The sequence below is a fragment of the Leguminivora glycinivorella genome, chromosome 7 (assembly GCF_023078275.1).
Source record: "Leguminivora glycinivorella isolate SPB_JAAS2020 chromosome 7, LegGlyc_1.1, whole genome shotgun sequence".
In the NCBI taxonomy this organism is placed as follows: Eukaryota; Metazoa; Arthropoda; class Insecta; order Lepidoptera; family Tortricidae; genus Leguminivora; species Leguminivora glycinivorella.
This window is the reverse complement of record NC_062977.1, coordinates 18,695,427-18,719,762: the sequence shown is the minus strand read 5'-3', so window position 1 is coordinate 18,719,762 and position 24,336 is coordinate 18,695,427. Positions and strand designations below refer to the sequence as shown.

Genomic DNA, 24,336 nt, shown 5'->3' with positions numbered 1-24,336 from the left:
ATGTAAACAAACTGTGGATCATTTTAGCTACAGGCAGTAAAATTTACGCTTACAAATAAAAAATCATGTTATTTCATTCTTGTAAAAGTACGTCTAGGCCCTTTGCTTTATATATTTCATTAAAAACATCTTTTTCGATTCGGAATCAATTTTAATATCTTTTTCAATATTTATCTTGTGTCAAAAACAATTGAAGCAGTATGTAATATTGATAACCTTTTTTTTAAAGTACAGTCAACGATCACATTCAAATACACTTCCTTGGTACTAAGATTTAAAATAAAAATATGAATTGTATCTAAAAATATTTACTATAAATAAAACATTTTGTATACCTACCGTCCCTGCCTCGCCTAATTACACTGCCAGTCGCGTCCAGAAGTTAATTTTATGAGAAAATTATTATTCAGATCTAATAATTATTTCCCCACTCAGTCAGAACTTATTGTTGTAGCTAAGGTTTAGCCCTATGGTTGAAAGGTAGAGAATACAATTAGAATTACATTGCTTGCACAGTATTGCATGTATCTTAAGCTTAACGTTTTAATAAATAAATATTATTGTTATGCGAGGAGGCGCCAGGCGCCGTATAACAGAGGTATGCATCTACGAATAAACGAGGCAATGTGGAGTTTTTGCTCGTTTGCCATTTCATGTAATTATAAGAGGTACGTTGCTACTGCCCGTCAATTGAGCTGTATGTTTTACAATAAGTTATATTATAATTCAGACAACTTTAAAACTAGGAGTGAATTTTCGAAATGGCTTATTTATAGAAAGAACTCCTTTTGACATAGAGAAAGCCCTTTGGGAAAGACACTCTTCAAATGATGTGTGCCACGTTTAACACTTTAGAACTAAGTATAGTCAGTTATCTACATTCTGTTACAATACCCATACAACCATTTCAGTCGCAAAATCTTCAAATCAGTAACTAACTGTCAAATGTGACATAACGCGTGGTAACGTCGTGCAAACAATGCGACCGTATTGTTACAATAACAAAGTGTAGTCGTCGTGTGCACTCGTTACGGTAACAAAATGTGTACAAATTTGTGGCTGTCAATGTCACTGTCAGAATGACTTTTAACGACACTTTATTAGTCGACGTTTGCACACATAACGGTAACAACATGTGGACGAATTTGTGGCTGTCATTGTCACTGTCAGAACGGTTTCTGACAGTGACATTGACAGAATTTGTACACACATGTGTAGGTCTGATTACCGAACTGCTCCTAAACCACTGTAACCGCAAATGACAATCTGAAATACGAAGGTTTCTCAAACTTTCTTGTGAAGTTGTGGACTGGTTGCTTTGAATCATTTAAATATGAGCGAATTAAATAATAATAAACGACGACGACCATTTAAGCACTCTTCGACATTTTATAGAAATGTGGGAAAGTTAAGAAAAGTGCAGAATGATAATACAAATAGATAAGCACTTTATAGTTACTTAATGTATTAAATATATAATTTTTAATTCTTATTGATAAAAATGAAGTGCAGTGTTGCTTTACACAATAAAAGTAGGAATCAAATGAAATAGAGTATTTACTGTGATATTAATAGAATTTCTGTTGCGCAATGATAGTTTTTTTCAGTACAGATGCTGCTTTTTACACGCAGTAGTGCGAGCAAATCAAGCAATGATTAATTTCTTGTCTGGTCGAAACTCTTAGCTTGGATTTAGGTACTGAAAATCGTCATACGATACACGTGCGAAAAGGACATTCACAACTCGTGTCGATTTAAAACACTCCCTTCGTTCGTGTATTAATTTATCGCTACTCGTATCGATTTTCCTCTTTTCCGCACTCGTATCTACAAGTATTTTGTTTGGGTTACAAAAAAAAAACATTTTATTTACTCTACTACGTTTTATTTATGTCTCTTTAACATTACAAATTTGTAGACACTTATCTATACAAAAATCTTGACAAAAGAAGTACAGATCGCTGAAATTAATGTTGATAGTAATATTATTGACGACTACTTCAACAAGTGTCAATTGTGAAATGCCGCAAAATACTAGTTGCTCTATAGAAGACCATAATAATATGATCCCCGATCCTTAACAACCCAGCAGCTCGGTACGCACGTTACATTTTTTTTTAAATCTTCTTTAGTGAGGGCAACTCAGTACGACGGCATATTTAATTGTTTATAAAGTTTGAGGATACCTGGAAAAAAATAATACAAGAATTACGCCATTTTGAAAACAGCTTTCGGTCACGCGTGTACGCTGCGACCATTTTGCGACCGTTTGACGACCGTTTGGTGACCGTTTGGCGACTGTTTTTTACATGGAATATTACCGTCTTAATCCATATTTTAACAACTCTATTGGTTTTCTAGGCATTATTTTTAATATTTCAGTATAGTGTATGCACCGGAGCACTAAAACTTCACCAATCAATATACATAACACGCAAACACCGAGTAGTCAATAATATTATTACTGGTTAAACTGAGGTAAATTGATGGCGCGTTGATAAATTTAGACTTATTTTATGAAATCACTCGAGCAATTTAATTGGCCATGGTAATTAGCCCACATTATATTACAAATGCAAACAATATTTATCTTTAACAAATTCTTACGCCATTACATTTTAATGTCAAATGGTTTTATTTCTTTTTTACTTTGACGTCTCTGACAGTCGCCATTTGAAAAGAATGAAATGAACGAATGATTTTCGGAAAGTAGTCGCCAAACGGTAACAATGTGTGCACGCGTAGTGCACACTTCTGTCACTTCTGTGACCATTTGTGCCTGTTACCAATCGTCCCCATTTGGGTCGCCGCGACTAAACGTCGACCGTACTGCGACTAAACATTGAGACCCGAAGACCTGTGTGTACACAAAATAGGAGGATTTGCGTAGGAACGGCGACCGATTATGGTTATATGGGTAGTAATAAATAAAAATAGTTTTGTGAGACGTAAGTATAAAAACTTCACCACGCCAACCCAAAGATAATTACTTACTAAGAGGAGCCTTTTTAAGCTGGTGTGGTGAAAAAAAATACTATAAATATTTGGACTTCCCTTCCCCTGACCATCTTTAATGGGCGACTTTTGAAAAGGGTTTATTTCCTTACAAAAACAAAATAAGGCCTTTTTAAAAGACGCACCACATTATAATGCCAGTTTTAATAAATCGATGTGTAACCTCGAAACCTAAACTAAGGGCCAGTTTCATTTTCGTTTGGCGTTGGAGAAATGCCATTCGGCTACGGGGCCAGGTCTATGTAAATTCCTAAACAAAAAATTTAGGAAACGCTACATTCGGTAACGGGCGGTTTAGAGCGTATTCACATTATCCGATCCGATATTTGTGAAAACGCACTTATAGTCTGTAGGTATTTTAAAAATTATAAACAAACTCTACTCTCAAAAAGCTCCTTAAGCCCCTTGATCGTAAATGAAAACATTACACGACCAAATAGAAAGGTTAAAGATAGCTCAGTGACAGTTCCACTTGGTTTTGTATTTGGTTGGTTAACCGACAAATGTACCCGCAAATCTACAAATTGTTTACATTTTTTAAGTACCTAAAAGTATAGAGTATATTCTTATGTTGGGGCCACACTAATGGGAAATGCCGTTGTTTACCGCGATAATTCCAATGTAGCCATTAGAAAATCGTCCATTATCGCCGTTTTCAACGGCATTTCCCGTTAGTGTAGCCCCGGCGTTAGTGCTAGCAATGGTGTACCCGCCACAGGTCCACGGCGATGTCGCGCGACTGTTGCTTGTGGTACTTGCATGTCGCCGGCAGGTCGTAACGCAGTTCCACTGTCACGGAGCCTTCTACGATATCGGACCGGATAATGTGAAAACGCAGTGTTAGTGCTAGCAAGGATGGTGTACCCGCCGCAGGTCCACGGCGATGTCGCGCGACTTTTGCTTGTGGAACTTGCATGTCGCCGGCAGGTCGTAACGCAGCTCCACTGTCACGGAGCCTTCTACGATATCGGTCCTGATAATGTGGTAACGCAGTGATAGTGCTAGCAAGGATGATGTACCCGCCACAGGTCCACGGCGATGTCGCGGGACTGTTGCTTGTGGAACTTGCATGTCGCCGGCAGGTCGTAGCGCAACTCCGCTATCATGGAGCCTTTTACGATATCGGTCCTGATAATGTGGTAACGCAGTGTTAGTGCTAGCAAGGATGATGTACCCGCCACAGGTCCACGGCGATGTCGCGGGACTGTTGCTTGTGGAACTTGTATGTCGCCGGCAGGTCGTAGCGCAACTCCGCTATCACGGAGCCTTTTACGCCCCACTCTTTGATCTTCTTTTGAACGTGTGCCCTGTTTAAAATTAATAAATGGTTAAAAATACCGTATATGATAGGTTTACGAGTAGTTCTGAAAATGTACTATAGCCTGACAAGTTTTTATTTGACGCATCGTGTACAGGATTTTCAGCTGAACTAATTTCTTTTACTGGCAAGGACTCCTATTTGACCCGTCGTCGTAAGTCATCGAATGTCAGTGATGTAAACAAGAAGTAAATAATTTAAACTTTCTAACGGTTTCATCGCAAATATGCCCATAATATTTTAAATTGTGACAATAATTATACTGAACGTGATAAATTACTAACAACAAAAAAGGATGGGGGATTTCACAGCATTTCGATAACAATGTACCCGAAATCGGTTGTTGACATGTCCCGTACTGACAGTTTATAGTGCGGTTCTCCTGTATTGGTTAGTTGGTTACGATTTAGCTTCATATATTTCTTGTTCTTATTTTAGCTCTGCCTTGAAAAATATTTATAGAAATAAGGAGACCGTGCCATTACTGCCACCAGTACAGAACAAGGTCCCAAAAAGAAAATAAACATCAACGACTTCGATAGAAGCACAAGTTAGTTCTACAAATATTAACGGGAAACCAGTACACGCTGTCTCCGTTATAGATGACGTCCGCACATTATTGCCATATGAAAGGTGTAGCGACACTTCTTCAGGATCAAATAAAAACTTGTCAGGCTTTAAATCAATAGCTGAGCATTAAGTCTAGTTCATAATTATGCCGAGTGCGGCGCTGTACAGTAGCTATAGGGACATTCTTTTTATTTCCAACAGCTTTCGAATAAACAAATAAGTAAAAAAATCCTTGAATTTCTCTGTTTGACCGCCATTTAGTCTCCATATTGGACAAGAGCCCTGAATAAAAACAAAAACCCAGATTCCTTTTGTGCACTTTTTTTGGTATGTACTTACTACTTACATAGTTTTTGCTCAGTGTACAGTATTTCTATCTCACCTTGTAGAAGACTTGTGCAACGAGTAGACACTGTCGCAGCTGAGATCGAGCCCGGTGCGCAGGAACCGCATGTCGACGCCGGCGTTGTTCTTCGTGCCGAACGGTGGGTTCATCACTACAGTGTCGAAATAATTCTCCCATCTGAAATTAACGTTATTAAATTAATAATTATTATTTACAGAAAGAAAAAATGCAAACAAACAAACACACAAAGAGAAAGTTAGATAAAGTGTTATGGTCAGAGATCGGACGGATTTTCGACATTCTTAGTGACTTACGTCATTTTAATGACTTTTAGTATGAGATGACGCACAAAAATCCGATCTCTGGTTATGGTACATCTAGATAAACAATTGGCAAACAACAGCAAACACACACAACAAATCAAATGTGTCGAGAGTTGTTTGCCTGTGGTCTGCCTGTTCTGTTTGGTGTTTGTTATGCGTGCCAATGCATTGATATCGGTTTTTTTAACTAATAAAAAAGAGGCATATTTGCCAAATGTTTATGTTTAGTGTTTATGGCAAACACAAAGTGTAGAGCCGGTAATAAGTAACAAACTTAAACAAAAACAGTATAACTGACCTACAAACACTTGGTCCGAGGAAATCACACTGCACCACATCAATCTCATTGATCTCCGAATCATCCTTATTCTCCTGTAGTACGCTCAAGGCGTCTGCGTCGATGTCTACGGCTGTCACGAAGGCTCCGAGTAACGCCGCGCCGAAGGTCAGCGCGCCCGGCCCGCAGCCCGCGTCCAGTACTAGCTTGCTTTCTAGCGCTTCATATTGTGTCTGAAAAGACAATGAGAACAATCTAGAGCCTTTAACTTTGTTTAAAAAGGGTATTTTTACATTGGGTAGCTTTATTAAATATGATTTTCTCTTAATTTTAAAAATCTAAGTAATTGAAGAGTTACTAGTACAGTCACCGGCATAAATAAGTGATGATTTCTGTACCTAAATAAAACAAACAATATAAGACAAAAAGGAATATAAATTAAAACAAACAATATAAGAAAAAGACTATTGTGCCTTATAAATTGGGAGATAATATATGTTTAATAACTATGTGTCATGTAAACATTCTGCAAGAACTGAAAACTAACTGTGGTACAAACTGAGTTTTTTATACACATACACACCTGCATTGTGTAAAGAGCAACTGCAGCGATGTGCGGTGGAGTCTCATACTGCTCCAGTTGTACTTTCGGCTTCTCAAACCCACTCAACTCCTGCAAGTGACCCTGCAGAGTCTTCAACTTCATAACAGCCCCCATTACTGTCACTTGTTGTCAAACCTTGGCAGTACGGGTAGGATTTGGTTTCCGAATGAAGAGTCTTGGGAGACGAAGAAGCCACAGGATGTGGCGTTGGCGTGCTGTAATGCGGCTCGGTGGCTTGTGTTTATTATATTTGCTTCGGGAAGTTGTGGGAAACCCTGAAAAACGACAGTAATTGGTTTAACATTGTTTCTTTTTGTTTTTTATTTCAAATATGATGCAGCTCACAAGCTAGTATGATAATAGCATTAGATCTTTTGTTGAAAAGTACAAGATATAAGCAACACATGAAATAGTTGAGTTCCACTGTTCTATGCTATTTCCCCCTGATTTTTTAAATCCAATTTCAATTAATGCTTTTCGAGGTTGATTCATTCACATCTATAAAGATTTATAATAACTGAAGTACCTGTATCCCGAGTATTGAAACAGAATAATAACACAAAAATTTTGGCTGATACAAGCACACCAAATTTTTCACATTATTCAAGGAATTATTTAATTTTAACACTTACAGCGGTAGCAGACACTGGTGGGATAGAGCACATAGGCAGTGAGCCGGCGGGACTGGGCTGCGTCAGGCTGATCGTGGTGGCGGTGAGAGGTGCCACGGCAGCTTGCTTCAAAAGCATTTGTTTTTTCAACTGCAACTCCTCCAAAATCTTCCTATTCGTTAATTCTAGTGACCAAACACATTTATACACTTGAGAATTTATCAAAAACACCATAATCATAATATAAACAAACATAGAGTGGTATTTTTATTTAGATAAGCTACTTAAATTTGTTGTTACCTCTTTGAGCGTTGGGCTGAGGAAACGCCATCTAATATTAGCTGGTAAATAGCAGAATTATAAAAAAAGCTCAAAAAATACAGGACTGCACAACATAATTCATCAATTCGGTAATAAATATAGACGACAGAGTTGTAAATGTCGTGAGAAAGTGAGGTTAGTTTATTCAGAGTACAAATGACGTTTGACAAGTCAATAAACTCATATTTTAAGGTATGTTCAGATCAGGCATTACATATGAATATTGTATGATGAGAGGTTGGCTAACCTGATATAATCTAATTTTGATTCTATTATTTGGTCTCACTAATTTGTTATTTGCGTAATCTGTGGTCAGGCACCAAGCAAGAATAAAGCTAGGAACACACTACGCGGACGTCCGTCGTGAATCGACCGCGGACGGGAATCTGGACAATGACATTACACATAACCGTGCAAACTATCGGTCGACGGACGCGGACGTGGCCTTGAGCGCACGGACGTCCGATCGAAATCTGGCTCTCTGGATGTTTTGTTCCGTGCACACTGATAGGTCGCGGTCGCGGTCGTTTTACGACGGACGTCCGCGTAGTGTGTTCCTAGCTTAAAGCTAGGAACATACTACGCGGACGTCCGTCGTAAATCGACCGCGGACGGGAATCTGGACAATGGAAATACACATAACCGTGCAAACTATCGGTCGACGGACGCGGACGTGGCCTTGAGCGCACGGACGTCCGATCGAAATCTGGCTCTCTGGATGTTTTGTTCCGTGCACACTGATAGGTCGCGGTCGCGGTCGTTTTACGACGGACGTCCGCGTAGTATGTTCCTAGCTTAAAGGTTTGAATACACCTTCGAATTTATTGCAAAAAGTTTGTTCAAAATAATTGTTATCTGCCTCTCTATCCCACTCGCTAATTTGAGCGACAAAGAGGCTGGTAGGTGAATTCCTATTTTAAACGTTCGCAAAAAAGCCATCACTACAAATCCGTTTTTAGGATTCTGTACCAAGAAGTGATATGAAAGGCAACTTTATTAGATCCTCTCAGAGGTAGTAAATACCTGTTGAAAAGGTAGTGTTCGCAGTGGACTACTTCGTATGTAATCAAAAGTCAATAGGCTAGTTTCCTACTAGTCAAATCAGCTTCGTTTTAAGAAATGTCAAAACGATTTGCTAATACGAAATTACTATGAAATACTGAGGAGTATACGTCACGGTCAATTCATTTACTTTATATCTTTCTCTTTGACTTATTAAATAGAAATTATGTTTAAACATAACTACTGTCCATATTATTCATCTAATTATGTGGTGTTTTATTTCGTGCACTGCATAAAATATATTAAGTATAGGAAACTAGCCTATTCCGCTATATAGAAGTGAGTTATTCTGATTACAAGTTACTTTTCGTACACCTTTTACAATAGAGATTGCACTATGGTATAGAGTCAACTATTGGGCAATCGCATGAGATTAAATATAAAATATATTAAATAAAATAATATTAATATAATATATATATATATATATATATATATGGTTATAGTAAAAAAAGACAAGCATATTTATATAAAAGCATTTATTTTAAAACAATGTAGGTAATAATATACTTTCTGATTCTTGGCAAAACAGTCTCACATTAGCAAGTCAACATTTGGCCTCTCTTAAAGAATAAACATAGACTAACATGCGCTGCCATATCTCACAAAATAATAAAACTGATAAAATATCAGATATAAATGATAATATAAAAGGACATAATATAAAATTATTCGTACATCTAAATTGCAGTTAGCATTGCGTCCGGTTGAGCAATCTTAATTAATTTGTTTATTATAGTAAATAACTCTAAATAAAAGGGAACATTAACTTTACTAGAATTGACTCACAATATTAGCAATACAGAATAATTACTGTATATTATTCTTCGCTCCTGTTCTGACATTAGTCACGAGTATGTGGTACGTAATAACATTTGAGAATAAATGCACAACATAAATATAATTTAAGTTGCCTTTGTCTTTTACGATTACAAAAATATTAATATAAAAATTTGGAAATAATCATAGATTTCTCTATAAACAATTTGGAATAAACTTGCACAAGCTTGTAGTTAAACAATGATGTGCACTTTAGTAAATATCTACTATAAATGTAGCAACAAACCAACACGGCTTTCCAAAGTCTCCACTCCATACATTTAATGACTTATAATGACACTTTATCATCACATCATCTCATAGCCGCAGCGAGTGAGCGGGAGGGCCTAACGGTCCGAATCGCAGAACATGATGTTAGCCTCAAAAATAAAGGAAGTACCCAGTGTATTCATTGGCATAGGTACGTTGAGATCCATCGTTGAGTTTGCCTCAGGCGGCGCGAACAGGCCTTAGCCTATGCCCATCTAGCTCGCTCGCTGACGGTAATCGTCAACCATTATCCATTAAACTTAAAAGTTGACCACAATGTAGCAGAATCGATAGTATAACATATAATAACAAGGCTAAGATATAAACTCGAATAAAAACGATAAAAGATTAAAGTTTTGGAAGGCAAGAATCTAGCTAAAAGTGTTCGAAACGGCTACATTGCGTATCACCACTACACCACCATTTAGTGTTGATTTGATCAAAGTAATTACTTTCACAGCACAGGAATAAACATATTCTGGACTAAATAAAATCTGAAAATTGATAACAACATTTGTTTTAAAAGACTAGCACTTAATTTTGGCACAACACCGCGCGCCCGCGACCTGCGAGCGGCCTCACGCGCGCGACTCGGCGACGCGCGGGCGACGCGGCGGCTTCGATGTTGTTCTCTCGCGTGTCACTTCGACACGCACACAAGATTATTACTTAGACAAAATTGGCAACGTACGTATTTAGAGTACGTATCTAACACAAGGGTTCCACAAAGTGACTCCAATTATAGACACTACAACCAGGAACATTATTACAACAAAGATTTCGATAATACATTATTAGATAGCGAAGCGTTTAAGAAAACAAGCATATTTTTAACAATATTTGTGCCCAATGTGTCATGTTCGATGTATCGTTTTAAATCTATTTATGAAACCCTACGCGATTCAGCTGTTTTGATCGATTTCGTTACATGGACAGCTGCCATTACAATAATAAAATGCAAAAAAATGTATATTCATTACAATTTAGTTAAAATATAAATAATAAAACTTATTTGAGTAAATAAATTCTCTTGTTCCTTGCTCTCCACCATCACCAATAGTAAAACAGAGTGTAAAAATAAGAGTATGTTAGCGAAGGGCGTACGGACAATAACTTACCCTGTAAAAAAGAGTGGAGCTATACCTTCGAGGTTTGGCGATTGATTATTATTTCATTATTTTAGTATCAAAACTAGACTAGGTTTAGAGCTTGGCGCTTACAGCGCGGCTCGATCACATGGAGTCGACCAACAGCCGAGAGGCACCGAACGCTTCCGATCGGTGAGTACGTTTATTTTTACACCCTGCCGCATGAGTATTATATCTCAACAACATTCCTTAATCCAACAATACCTAACACTTTCCCTGTATAGTCTTGTTAAAGAAACTTTCGAAACCTCAGAGGTCGATGCACTACGCGAATTACACAAGAGCATTAAGATACGACATATTGCTACGAGTTAACTTATCATTTGGCACTAAATAAACATATTGCATCTCGACTCGATCATACGCCACGAAGTATTTATACTTGCAAATACTCTTAATAAAATCTAAATTGTCTTATTTAAGTTACTATCAAATTTTCTTTCAATTTAAATTTCTAATGATATTTTTCCGGCCAAAACTTGTAACTCATGAAAGTGTAACAAAGGACTCCATTCTACTGAGCAAATCTGGCGCCGTAAAGGCGGGCGACGACGAATCATCATCATATCAGACAAGACGTTCGGCAAGTAAAATTTGGCAACATTGAGCATTAAGACTTTCGATTGGCTTCGTACACACTAGTCGGTAAGTGACACTAGTTGCGCGGACTACACTAGCCTACCGTGGTAACTGTAGCTTACCGTTCGCGACGAGCGGCGCACGCACCGTCCCCACCTAACACGTCACAAAATGATATGATATTCGAAACGTGAGACGTAATTACTTTACTCATCGTTCAAAAGAACTCTAAAACGACTGTGGACTTTTAAAGAGACTTTTTAATTAATTTACTAGCTACTTTTATAACAACTTGGTTAAAACAGTATTTTATAAATTAAAAATTCGTTTCTATCAAATAATAGTTATTGCTTTTTTTGATATGGTTATATTAAAAACACGACCGTGCGCGAGAGCGGGGCTCGCGGCGCCGGCGCGAGTCCGGCGCGGCTCCGGCGCAGATCCGGCGCGGATCCGGCACAAGGACGCGCGGAGGCGACGCGGCCCCGTGTCCTATGTACACCTCGCCTCATACAATATGCTGTATACCTGGCAATTATTACGTAGTAATTCCTAAACTTTATTTAAAAATATGACTGCTTTATATCCGTCTCGATCACAGCTCTCCGAAAACTTTACAATATCCGAACCGTTTACGCTCCAAAATAAATTCTTTATCATTTACACCTATAAAACGAAATGACTATAATATATCTATGTTAGTTCTAAACATTATGCCATTTTATATATTTACTTTGCAATTGCAACGGTCCCTCGTACAGCACTTAAATGCCTCATATACAAATTTTAACGTAACGTTGAAAAATGACTGTTTAAATATAAAATAAAGGAAGCGACCGAACGACTAATATCCGTGAAACAAATTTAGATATCAAGCGGCAGTGTTCGCGAAAAATTCGTGCATAGAACCTAACTACGAAACTTCTTAGGAACCTGATAAATTATTGCTAGAGCTTCGGGCGAACCCCTTACAACGACAATGCACCCCGGCGCGGCCGGCGACATAACGACAGATAAAATCTTATCAGTAGCCAATAGAAAAATATCACCTAAATAAATATGAATATCCCCGCCCGCTCTCCGCTCCGCGCCAATAAATACATCTCCCGAGCGGGCGGGCCGGGTCGCGGCTGAGTATCGTTAGAATTTCTCATTTTTGGTAAAAAACAACAAGATTATGAAATTGATATGCAACGGTTGTAGGGCCATCACTGCGCCGCGTCCGGGTCGCGCGGCGGCTCCGGGCACGGCTGCGCCGTCGCGCCCGCGCGCGAGCACTCGCCCAGCCCCGGGCTCTTCGACGCCTCACTGCAACAACCACGGAAGCATGTTACATAAAGTGCCTAGTTAGGTACACATCCGTCATACAAATATGGTAACACATAGTAGGAAATTCATAAGGATTGGCGAAAAATTAAAAGCAGCTCATGTTTTTTTGCCGTCGACACGGTGTGGCTTGCAAACTCGTTAATGTGACGCCGACGACTTATTACAACATTTTACAGAACATCTATATCTATGATCCTTGTAATTTTGACTCAGGAATATTAAGCGTAAAACTATTACCACACTAATGCGCTAAATATCACTATATTCACTATGTCTACTGTAAAACAAAAGGTGAGAGGTGAAAGGGCAACATTTGCCCTGTTGTAAATTATAGCTTGAATACAAATATTACAAATCCTTACAGATGTAGTGCGAAAAGGGTTTCCTTCGTATTTTTCTTGAAACGTTCGTATTTGTCATGCTAGTTCAGTAAGGCCCACTTGCACCAACTACTTAACTCAGGGTTAGCGGGCTGTCATCTGTCAAATCCCATATAGAATAGCTTAGTTAACTCTCGGGTTAACCCTCCATTTTCGTTGGTGCAAGTGGCCCTAAATGTCAGTACATCTTGTACTGAGACTGACTGAAATAGCATGCCACGTTCGTACGTTTCCGTAACAATACGAAGGCAATTTTTTTCGCACTACATCTGATCGTTACATTAAGGGCCACTTGCATCAACGAAAATGGAGGGTTAACCCACCATTTTGTATGGAATTTGACAGATGACAGCCGACTAACCCTGAGTTAAGTGGTTGGTGCAAGTGGGCCTAAGACATAGAAAGGCTTTATCTAATCTAAATATATAAAAGAAGAAGCTAACTGACTGACTGACTGACTGACTGACTGACTGACATATCAACGCACAGACGAAACCGCTGGTCCTAGAGATTTCAAATTTGGCACGTAGGTTCCTTATATAATGTAGAGGAGCACTAAGAAAGGATTTTCCAAAATTCACCTCCTAAGGGGGTCAAATGGGGGTTCAAAGTTTGTATGGGGAAACAAGATTAGTTTGACTATTTTATTCGAAACTTCACAGGAAGATTCCTTAAGACATATGACTGAATACGTGTTTCAGGTTTTTTGAAAATTTCACCCCTAAAAGGGTGAAAAGGGGGTGATAAAGTAAAAAAATCAATATGGGTATCGTTTTTATGGTTTATCGGGTCGCTGATCACGATAAATACAACGTTTTTAAAATCTAACGAGGCGGGAGTGAAATACCTTCTCCCCTGTTGTGGTGCAATGGGGTTTAAATATCAAAAAAATATATAAAAGAAGATATTGACTGACTGACAGACATATTAACGCACAGCCGAAACCGCTGGTCCTAGAGATGTCAAATTTGGCACGTAGGTTTTTATATAGAGCACTAAGAAAGGATTTTTCAAAATTCGCCTCCTAAGGGGGTCAAATGGGGGTTCAAAGTTTGTATGGGGAAACAATGTTAGTTTCACTGTTTTATTCGAAACTTCACAGGAGGGATCCTAAAAACACATAACTAAAGACGTGTTTCAGGTTTTTTGAAAATCTAACCCCTAAAAGGGTGAAAAGGGGGTGATAGAGTAAAAAAACAATATGGGTATCGTTTTTATGATTAATCGGGTCGCTGATCACGATAAATAAAACGCTTTTAAAATCTATCGAGGCGGAAGTGAAATATCTTCTCCCCGTTATAGTGCAATGGGGTTTAAATATCAAAAAATATATAAAAGAAGAAACTGACTGACTGACTAACTGTTATATCAACACACAGCCGAAACCGCTGGTCCTAGAAATTTCAAATTTGGCACATATGTTCCTTATATGGCGTAGAGGAGCACTAAGAAAGGATTTTTCAAAATTCTCCTCTTAAAAGGGTGAAATGGGGGTTCAAAGTTTGTATGGGGAAACAAGATTAGTTTGACTATTTTATTCGAAACTTCACAGGAGGATTCCTAAAGACATATGACTAAATACATGTTTCAGGGTTTTTGAAAATTTGACCCCTAAAGGGGTGCAAAGGGGGTTAAGTCAAAAACACAATATGGGTATCGTTTTTATGGTTTATCGGGTCGCTGATCACGATAAATACAACGATTTTAAAATCTAATGAGGTGGAAAAGAAATTTTCTCCCTTGTTGTTGAGCAACGGGGTTAAAATATCCAAAATAGCCATAAGTATAGGTTTAGTTTTTATCTTTACTTCTGGTTCAAGAGATTTCAAATTGACACGGAAGTTCCTTAGAGGAGCACTAAGAAAGGATTTTTCAAAGTTCACCTCCTAGCGTGATAATTTGACAGGGGCAAGGACAGGGACAGGGACAGGGTCAGGGACAGGGACAGTGACAGGGTCAGGGACAGGGACAGTGACAGGAACGGGATAGGGTTAGGGTTAGGGATAGGGATAGGTAAGGGATAGGGATAGAGATAGGGGTAGGGGTAGGGATAGGGATAGGGATAGGGGAGGGACGGGGACAGGGACGGGACGGGGACGGGGTAGGGGACAAGGATAGAGATAGGGCCGGGGATAAGAATAGGGATTGGGGTCGGAATAATCGGTCGGCAATCGATATCTAGGCAGTGTAAAATGCAGGTGGCTCAGTGGGAAGGGATTAGTAAGTAGGCATCGGCGAGTATCCTGCATCCGTAATAACTATTACATTCAATATGCTGTAAGAAGATCGTTGTTTGCTTGCCTTTCATATGTTTACGTTTGCAATAAGTATAAGCAAAATGGAAAAAATTGTAAGCGATAATGTAAGGAAGTACTTTTTACCCTACCGACCATAGCGTCGAGATACTGGCTATGTGGGTTGTATGAAGTTTCCCCAGTATATTATTTATATAGGTAAAATACATACATATTCGTACCTACTACCTACGCTGTGTAACAATTCTACAATCATTGCAAGAATTTCTTTTAAAACAATAGTAATTTCTGTAAGGTACAGTCAGCCAAAAAGCAGTGTAAGGTTCTTGGCTGACCGTACAGCAAATAGATCAGTTACAATGGCCCCCCAGTCGAGAATTGCCCCGCTTTACCTTAATCGAAATAATCGCGGACAGATGTACCTACAAAGAAACCTACGGATCCAAATGAAAATCTTATTTTTTGTAAACGTTTCAATAAGAATACTTTTATTACGCGGGCGAAGCCGCGGGTAAAAGCTAGTATCACAGTAAAAACAGGCCAACCCAGATGAATCTAACTTATTTACCTATGTTAGATTATTTTTGCAGTGTTCGTTCTTCAAAATGCTTATTATAGCCGAAGACTAATAGGATTCGTTAATATTATTGGCGAAAGGGTTATCTTTTAGTCATAAAAGCAAATGTTACCTACACTGTAATGTGTATGTTGATGTTATTGGGTTTCATTTATTGACAAACAAATGTGGTTGTTTTTAGTCATGGTTTGCTTGAGACGAGGCATGTTGCAGATTTGCTTTTGTTACATTGACGTTACATTGATATTATTACATATACCATCAGTTTAATTCAATTAAAAATATCTTTATTCATGTAGGCCTAGTTACAAGCTCTTATGAATAGTTCATTACATATATGTTATGATCTTAATCTAACCTAATTATCAGAGCAATTTATTGTTGTAATTATTGTTCATAATAATATTGAGTCTATAATATACAATTTCATATATAAATAATAGTTAAATAAAAAATATATAATTAGGTATATGTATATATAAAAATACATGTCTAGGAAAAATCTAATGTCAAAAAAAAAAACAATATTAATTTCATCAACAAGTTCAAAAACATAAAAAATAATAAACTATTTCGAATAACTAATTGTTATCCCACGTTGTTTTATCATTCATGTAGTCTTGTGTTGTATATAATAGTATATAATAAGATTAATAAGCTTTGGAAATGAGTACACGCTTTACATAATTCTTAAATTTATTAATTGACAATTCAGTAATAAAGACTGTATCGTTAAGTATGATGACAACTTTGAGTAGCCGTATTTATTTGCTATTAGATTTCTTTCTTATAACAAGACATGGGCACAGTATAAGGAATATTCAGTAGTTAATCTCCGGCAGGTAGATGCGGGCGGTCTCTACTGCGCAAGGTCACGCAGGGTTGAACAAAATCTTCGTACAAAGTAAGTTGTTGTTATCTAATAGGTACTATTAGGTAACTGTACGTATTAGTATAACAATACCACACCAGTCAATATTGAATACACAAAAAAATATTATTCATATATTAGTCTTATAAGCGCAATACTAGATTGTGTAACGATCCCGAGCAAAATGAGATATTCACGGGGAAGGCTTTTCACATCACGTATGTGGTAATTTATATGTTATACTTAGATATTATTTAAAACAAAAACGGACTTTCTACTACGTACCATTCAAGTAGGTACGTGTTTTTTTCTTAAATACTGACGAAATAGTATTTACACAATATTTAAGTAGGTACCAAACTTTCGAGATAAATAAGATAGATCGCATCATCTACCTAAATAAAAAAAACCGGCCAAGTGCGAGTCGGACTCGCCCACCGAGGGTTCCGTACAAACTTTCTTTCAAACTACCTAGTAAAAATAATCTCATATTTTCATATAACTCTAATGACTTGACTAGAAGACAAAAGTATAGGCACTAATGAGTATTATTGTGTATAGCGCCATCTCCCGGTCAATTTGCTAACTAATTTGCGCGACCTGGTTTTTCAGGGATAATTCTTTATAATGTTAATCGATTTAAACAGTTTTTACTTTATTGGACAGAAGATGGTTTACGTAACATCTCGTATTAATTTGAAGTACGATATACATCCGCAAGGGTGGGTAAATTGAAAGTAAAAATCTGAAAAGTTTTTTGTGAATTAAAAAAAAAGTATTCAAAATACAAACACGATTATATTTTTCCTGTAATATTTAGCATATAACCAATGTTTACTAAAATTTTCATAATTTTTCGTTGGTAAACTTCGGAGATAAGGGGGGGAACGGTATTTTTTTTATATTTTCCTTCAAAATTCTTTTTTTTTCCACAACAAAAAAATTATAAAAAATAGCTTATCTACGTTCAATTTGAGCTCTTTCCAACGATACCCCACTTGACCTAGTAACTTGAAATTTACAGTTTGCCCCCCTTTCATTTTGGCCATTTTCTACAATTAAAATTAATATATTTAAAAAAAATATACTTTCTATTTGTAGAGGTTTACAATGTTCATAACTATTCCAAATTTCAAGTTGATAGCATTAGTAGTTCTCGAGATATTTAGGAATGTGACAGACGGACAGACAGACGGACAGAGTCGCACCATAAGGGTTCCTGTTGTACCTTTTTGGTACGGAACCCTAAAAACAAGTATTTGGTTGCAAAGTAATTAATGTCGTTACAGGTAAATCCTTATTGATTTTAATGCATCACTATATCTCACTTTTACTTAACGCTGCAAAAATATAAGTATAAAAACCACTTACTTTTCTGGAAGTCTAGGAATTGTGAAGAATGTTATATCCGGATTTTTAGAACTGTTGTCCATACATCCATAAACACTACAGTAACGAAATGACCTCGGCACTGACGTCATTTTCACACACACATAAAAAACAGCGCACAAACGCGACCCCGACTGTCCAGCCCAATAATTACCAGTTTCGCATGTTTTCGCTGCATGCGAGGGGAGGGAGGGGGACACACCGCGCGGCGTGAAGTTTGTAAGAAGAGTTATTACTGGTTTATACTGTGACATGGGCTTAATAAGGCACATAATAAGGTACACATTTTGTCCTAGAAGCTCGACGTAAAGCATATGGTTTAGACAGTATTGACTTAATCCTCCCGAGTACCAATTACGATTCCGGACAAATGCTACTAGAAAATTCACAAAGTGCGTAAAAGACGATACGATTGCGAAAAAAAATTGTACGGTGCGAACCTCAACGACACATGATCCACAAAGCAGAATATCTGGACATATTCTAGCCACTGTTATTTAAAAAAAATAAAGTTCAGGATCTGTGTATGGCGGCCATTTAGAGAATGTGGCATGGTGCTTACTCTAACTCCGACTTTGATGTCGAATTTGACTATCATACACTGTTTATATTGATCTGGTTTAGGCACTGTTCAAACACCATGAATGTCAATTAGACTTTGGCCTATGGCTAATTTTTTTATCTGTTTCTCTCATCCTGCTCGCATCAAAAATTTACGGCAATCCGGAACGTTGCTCAAAATTGCGTTTTATTAATTTATATAAATTCACCGCATTTATTCTACAAGTACCCAATTGGAAAACCATGAAGAGGACTCTTAAAGAATATATTTTGGCAGCATATTAACCTTTGTTTGTTGAAATCGTACAAAGAGTCATTGAAATATTCTCAAATTAAGCCAGATAGGGGTTGTCCGAAATTTATTTGCTAGACCTTAATGAAAGTACCATAAAGTCCCTAAAATAAAAAAAATATCAGACCTTATATCAAATACCTTCAGATCATACTCTCGGAACATAATAAATAATACAAAATTATGCACATGTCAACATTTAGACGAGGTTTGTTTTGTCCTTATACTTAACGATACAGTCCTTATGATTCGGAAGTTTATTATAAAATCGAACACAATTACCCATGAATGATTTTTTAATTTTACAGAGCCGAGTGAAGGGCACCGCGAGTTTATGTTTATTTCATAGCTTTAGGTACATGTACTCGTATAACAACGGCACTAACGGCAGATATAAAGAGTCTTGGCAAATTAAACGCAACGCGCTTTTACAATCCTAAAAGGAGAAAAGAACAGTCTCAAAATTTCCATATATCATCACTACTTCAAAAAATCTCGTATCTCACGCTGTTCCTCAAAGTTAAAACGCAGTAAGTCTATATGCATTCCATACTTTTTTTTTCTCTCTAGCCTGCGTTAGTGTCCCACTGCTGGGCAAAGGCCTCCCCTCTCTTTCTCCACTCGACCCTATCACTCGCATTTCCCCACCAGTTGGGATAATTTTTTCCAGGTCGTCGCACCATCTCCTTTTTGCACCATTCCATACATACTTACTACAATTTTCTTTTCATCAACAGACGAAGATACACGTTTTTTTAAAAGTAGTGACGATATCTATTTTCGATCTTTGCATTTTTATTCTATAATACCTATATTACAATATGTATTTTTCAGTACAGATGGAGTTTTTTTTACGCACTAGTGCGAGAAGTGGTTCATTATATGCCAGGTCGAAACTTCGGAGGCTCATCTGTACTGAAAAACGTCGTACGATACACGTGCAAAAAGGAAATTCGAAACTCGTGCCGAACTTCCTTTTTTACGCACTTGTATCGTAATGTACTATTTTATATTTTTTTATTATTATAAATGGGCTTACTTTTAGCCACAAACTAGCCAAAGGCAAAGACGTGGCTTACGATGGAGTCAGCTCGCCCAGAAGATGCCTGTTTTGAAGGTTGCCGGGTTATATGTTTGGACTCCGGATTTTAAGGCTTTTTTATAATCCGGCACTGATTATCGCCACCATGGCAACCATAATCAAAGTATAGGTACTAAAAATTAATGTTGTCATAGAGCATAATCCGTTTGACTTGATAAGATATCCGATTACATTATGCAGAGCGATGTACTAAAACTAACACATAGTCGGAAGCCTTCAATGCTGTTCTCATATTGTATGTACACTGTACCGGTGTGAGAGCGGGACAAGTATATATTTCATAGCGTTGTCTCCCTCAAACGTAGGAGGGCCGTGTGATTCACAATCAGTGTGATAACCAAAATTAAGATATGCTTACAGACGAGTAATAAATAAAGATTTGTACTCTTCAAATTAACGTAATGTTTATCCGTAATATTAATATGAGTTTATATTAGTCAGGCAGTTTTATTTTAGCTCAATTTTTCTGCACAACTGTGACATATTCTAGCTGAGAGCATAGACAGATAGTCTTTGGACCTTACGTCTCCTGAAAAATAGCCAATAAGCATATGTTTGGACGGACTAACGTATATTCTAAAAGGGCTATTTTATGTTACGTTGATGTATCCATACATTCGACGCTTGTCTCGGTGTCTCCCTCCCAGCCCTCAAAAATCAGCAGACTTTATGTAGAGAAAATGATGTCCATGCTCCAAGTAAGTAGTCTTGCTAAATAGGCTTTTGTTTAATATGGCTTACATCCAATTAGCCTTACATCCTTCATGCTAAAAACACTGGAAAGATTATGTGACAAAGAGCTCAAGGAAACGGCTTTGAAGAACATACAAATCCACCCAAACCAACATGCCTACAGTCAAGGTAAATCGACAGATTCAGCGCTACACGCTGTAGTTAGTAACATAGAAAATGCGTTAATGATGAAGAATTCTTGCCTGGGAACCTTCATTGATATAGAGGGAGCCTTTGATAAGACCAATTTCAGCAGCATTCAACAAGCACTACAAAGACACGGAACAAATCCACTCATAATTGGATGGATAATGAATATGTTAAGACAAGAATAAAACTATCCGAAAATCAAGACCACCAGGCACTAGTTATGAGGGGATGTCCCCAAGGAGGGGTACTGTCGCCACTACTCTGGAACTTGGTGGTAAATGATTTGATAACAAAACTGAACGAAAAGCACTTCATTACCATAGGATATGCAGATGATTTAGTCATACTAATCAGCGGCCTGGTAATCAGTACACTGTGCAATCTCACACAGACAGCACTGAAAATAGTAGAGAAATGGTGCACGGAGAATGACCTATCGGTAAACCCTAAGAAGACCGACACAATTCTCTTTACACATAAACGGAAATTGGGCATATACGAAATGCCGACACTATTTGGCACACAACTGACACTTTCAAAAGAGGTGAAATATCTAGGCATAATCCTCGACGACAAACTCAACTGGAGTAAACACCTAGAACAAAAACTAAGCAAAGCAACAGTGGCTTTCTGGCAATGCCGAAGGATGGTGGGCAAGAAATGGGGTCTTGCTCCCCACATCATACTGTGGCTATACAAAATGGTAATAATGCCGATGATCAGCTATGGTGCTATTGTATGGTGGCCCCGCACCAAGCAAACCACGGCAATAGACAAGCTGAATAAAACACAACGACTAGCATGTGTAGCAACAACGGGATGTATGAGAACTACTCCGACAGCAGCTTTAGAAATAATGCTAGGACTCTTACCCCTACACATATACATACAAAAGGAAGCTGCAGCCACAGCCCTCCGACTGAAAGACCTAACCCTATGGACAAAACTCAATTCAACGCACAGAATAATATATGGCGACATGATCTCAAAACTGCCGATGCTAGAAGCGCCAGTGGACAAAATACCAAAAACCACGATCTTCTGCAAAAAATACACGACATTGCTAACAGAAGATCCAAAAGAAGGACTACACCAAACAAATCTAAGAATATTTACAGACGGATCAAAAACAAAAGAGGGAACAGGGTGTGGAGTCTTCTCAGAAGATTTAAACATACACATATCCAAGCCCCTAGGTGAACACAGCACGGTATTCCAAGCCGAATGTGTAGGAATAATAGAAGCTTGCAATGCCATAAAGAGACGACAGGTAAAACATGGAAACATACTGATACTATCAGACAGCAAATCAGTGCTTCAGGCACTAGACAGCCCGAAACTTACCTCGAAACTAATACTAGAATGTCATCAAAGACTCACTGAAGTGTGTGAAGAGGACAACAAAGTAACACTACAATGGATAAAGGGGCACAGTGGATCAAGAGGGAATGATGCAGCGGATGAACTGGCCCGAGAAGGATCAGCCACACCGGCATATGGCCCCGAACCCATCATACCCCTACCAGTATCATATAGGAAAAACCAACTTAGTCAACACTACAAACAGCTACACAACAAATATTGGGTAGAGTTAGACACATGTAGACAAACTAAAGAAATTCTTGCTGAACCTAATACAAAGCTCACAAAAATCCTACTCAGAACACCCAGACAGCAACTGCGCAAACTAGTAGGATTAATGACAGGACACAACACACTGAACAAACACCTCAATAACATAGGTATAACCGATAGCCCCATGTGCAGAGCGTGCATGGAAGCAGAAGAAACCACCAAACACTTTCTTCTAGAGTGTAAACAGGTAGAAGTATATAGGAACAAGTATCTAGGTACGCCAAACACACTGAAAGAGGTATTTAGCAACCTGAAAACACTGCTAGGATTCGTAGAGGAGCTAGGGTGGTTGGAATAGTGCTACCCCGTCTATTTCACGCAAAATAGGCACAATGGATGTCGACTTGCGGAAAATGCCCAATAAAACTAACTAACTAACTAACTAATATGGCTACAACATGGCGATAATAAATCTGTATTATCTACTTATCTGTCGTTAATCTAGATAAGCTTTCGTCTCAAAATGAAACTTCACGAAGATTATATTTATCTAAATATATAAAAGAGGAAACTGACAAACTGACATATCAACGCACAGCCGAAACCGCTGGTCCTAGATTCCAAATATGGCACGTAGGTTCCTTATAAGGTGTAGAGGAGCACTAAGAAAGGATTTTTCAAAATTCACCTTCTAAGGGGGTGAAATGGGGGTCCAAAGTTTATAAGGGAAAACAAGATCAGATTAGTACGCGGCCAAAAGAGAAGCCGCGGGAAAAAGCTACTAAGTTTATAGTATTGCGCACGAGATGTCTGTTATCGAGGTTTATTTAGACATTAACGCGTGGATGGTGTGTGGCGCGCCATGGCCGATAAGAGATGTTTGCTGTGAGCAAAGTGCTACACGCTTACACAGCGGTAACACACGCGGGTATCACCGACGAATCACGAATGCGCGTTGCCGTTATGCGAAATGTATCGTATCATAGTTCGACTTGACCCTTTATAGGGAACATTTAATTTTTATACGACAAAATTATCATATTACCACCTTATGTCATCAACGTTTTGTATTTTTTTCTTCTACAGATTTTTTGAGCTTGGGTGTCATCACAGCGATCGTACCGTTCGCATTTAAATGTATGTTTCATTTTCATTGTGTATTAAGTCCTAAAGGGGAGGGGGCTCTGTTGAATGTTCTCAACACCGGCCCCTTAGAACTTAGAGGGAATTAAGATGATCTAGTCATAGGATACTTAATACTTAATGCAATATGTCTCCTTGTGCAGTTTTTTTTTAAATACATATTATAAAATTGCAGGCGTCCCTACCCTACTGCACACGAATAAGGTGTGCACAAGCCTTAAGTTATAATCACTAATCACTTTATCAGCTAAAAAAAAATTGGATTTAAATAGCTGGCCTAGCTCAAAGTGATGCAGCACAGACGACTATCCGTGTTTTTCTAGATATAGGCTTATAGGCCAAAATTCATTCAATTTCACGATCTGCCCTAGGAGTATGCCGTATCCATTTTCTTTTAAGTTATCGTCATTATGACAAAACATTTAATCAAAAAATCGTAAGGGAATCAATTAGGCCTAAATTACCCTCTGGGCTGGAAGGTCAGATTCAGATGACAGTCGCTGTCATAAAACAACGTCAATGGCAAATCATGGGATTAGTTGTCAAAGCGGACCCCAGGCTCCCAGTAGGCCAAGCACATGATTACCGCGAGAGTATGTCGCCGCGAGATAGATGACACGTCTTCTTCTAACTGTATTAATGACACAAGGACGGGTAGTCTATCTCGCGGCGACATACTCTCGCGGCAATCATGTGCTAACCCTGCTTGCTCCAGGA

The 24,336-nt window shown here is 38.1% G+C and overlaps 3 protein-coding genes across 5 annotated transcripts in view; all 3 read right to left on the bottom strand.

Moving 5' to 3' along the window:
* Positions 1 to 2,924: 2,924 nt before the first annotated feature.
* LOC125227965 (rRNA N6-adenosine-methyltransferase METTL5) lies at positions 2,925 to 6,567 on the bottom strand. Its single transcript, XM_048132382.1, has 4 exons — positions 6,433 to 6,567; positions 5,871 to 6,082; positions 5,286 to 5,426; positions 2,925 to 4,322 (listed from the first exon to the last, which is right to left on the bottom strand). Exons 1-4 carry the CDS (start codon positions 6,565 to 6,567, stop codon positions 4,172 to 4,174), a joined length of 639 nt encoding a protein of 212 aa, XP_047988339.1. The 3' UTR covers positions 2,925 to 4,171.
* A 5-nt stretch (positions 6,568 to 6,572) lies between these two features.
* Positions 6,573 to 7,526, bottom strand: LOC125227966 (SOSS complex subunit C homolog B). The gene is made up of 3 exons (XM_048132384.1): positions 7,365 to 7,526; positions 7,086 to 7,249; positions 6,573 to 6,728 (listed from the first exon to the last, which is right to left on the bottom strand). The coding sequence occupies exons 1-3, from the start codon at positions 7,393 to 7,395 to the stop codon at positions 6,573 to 6,575; spliced, it is 351 nt and encodes a 116-aa protein (XP_047988341.1). The 5' UTR covers positions 7,396 to 7,526.
* Positions 7,527 to 8,909: 1,383 nt separating this feature from the next.
* Positions 8,910 to 24,336, bottom strand: part of LOC125227780 (zinc finger and BTB domain-containing protein 17-like) — a 40,262-nt gene continuing 24,835 nt past the window's right edge. For all 3 annotated transcript variants that reach the window (XM_048132117.1, XM_048132118.1, XM_048132119.1), the window contains exon 8: positions 8,910 to 12,571. In XM_048132117.1, the coding sequence (XP_047988074.1) occupies positions 12,472 to 12,571 (100 nt within the window). In that variant the 3' untranslated portion in view covers positions 8,910 to 12,471. The remainder of the gene's footprint in view (positions 12,572 to 24,336) is intronic.

Bases quoted from the DNA above. Each gene is read 5' to 3' on its own strand.
- LOC125227966 (XM_048132384.1), bottom strand. From the start codon at position 7,395: ATGGCGTTTCCTCAGCCCAACGCTCAAAGAG. The intron at 7,250-7,364 runs GTAACAACAAAT...TTTGGTCACTAG, and splicing joins TCAGCCCAACGCTCAAAGAG to AATTAACGAATAGGAAGATT. The intron at 6,729-7,085 runs GTAAGTGTTAAA...GTCGTTTTTCAG, and splicing joins CACCAGTGTCTGCTACCGCT to GGTTTCCCACAACTTCCCGA.
- LOC125227965 (XM_048132382.1), bottom strand. From the start codon at position 6,567: ATGGGGGCTGTTATGAAGTTGAAGACTCTGCAGGGTCACTTGCAGGAG. The intron at 5,427-5,870 runs GTCAGTTATACT...CGTTAATTTCAG, and splicing joins CTCGGACCAAGTGTTTGTAG to ATGGGAGAATTATTTCGACA. The intron at 4,323-5,285 runs GTGAGATAGAAA...AATTTTAAACAG, and splicing joins TTGCACAAGTCTTCTACAAG to GGCACACGTTCAAAAGAAGA.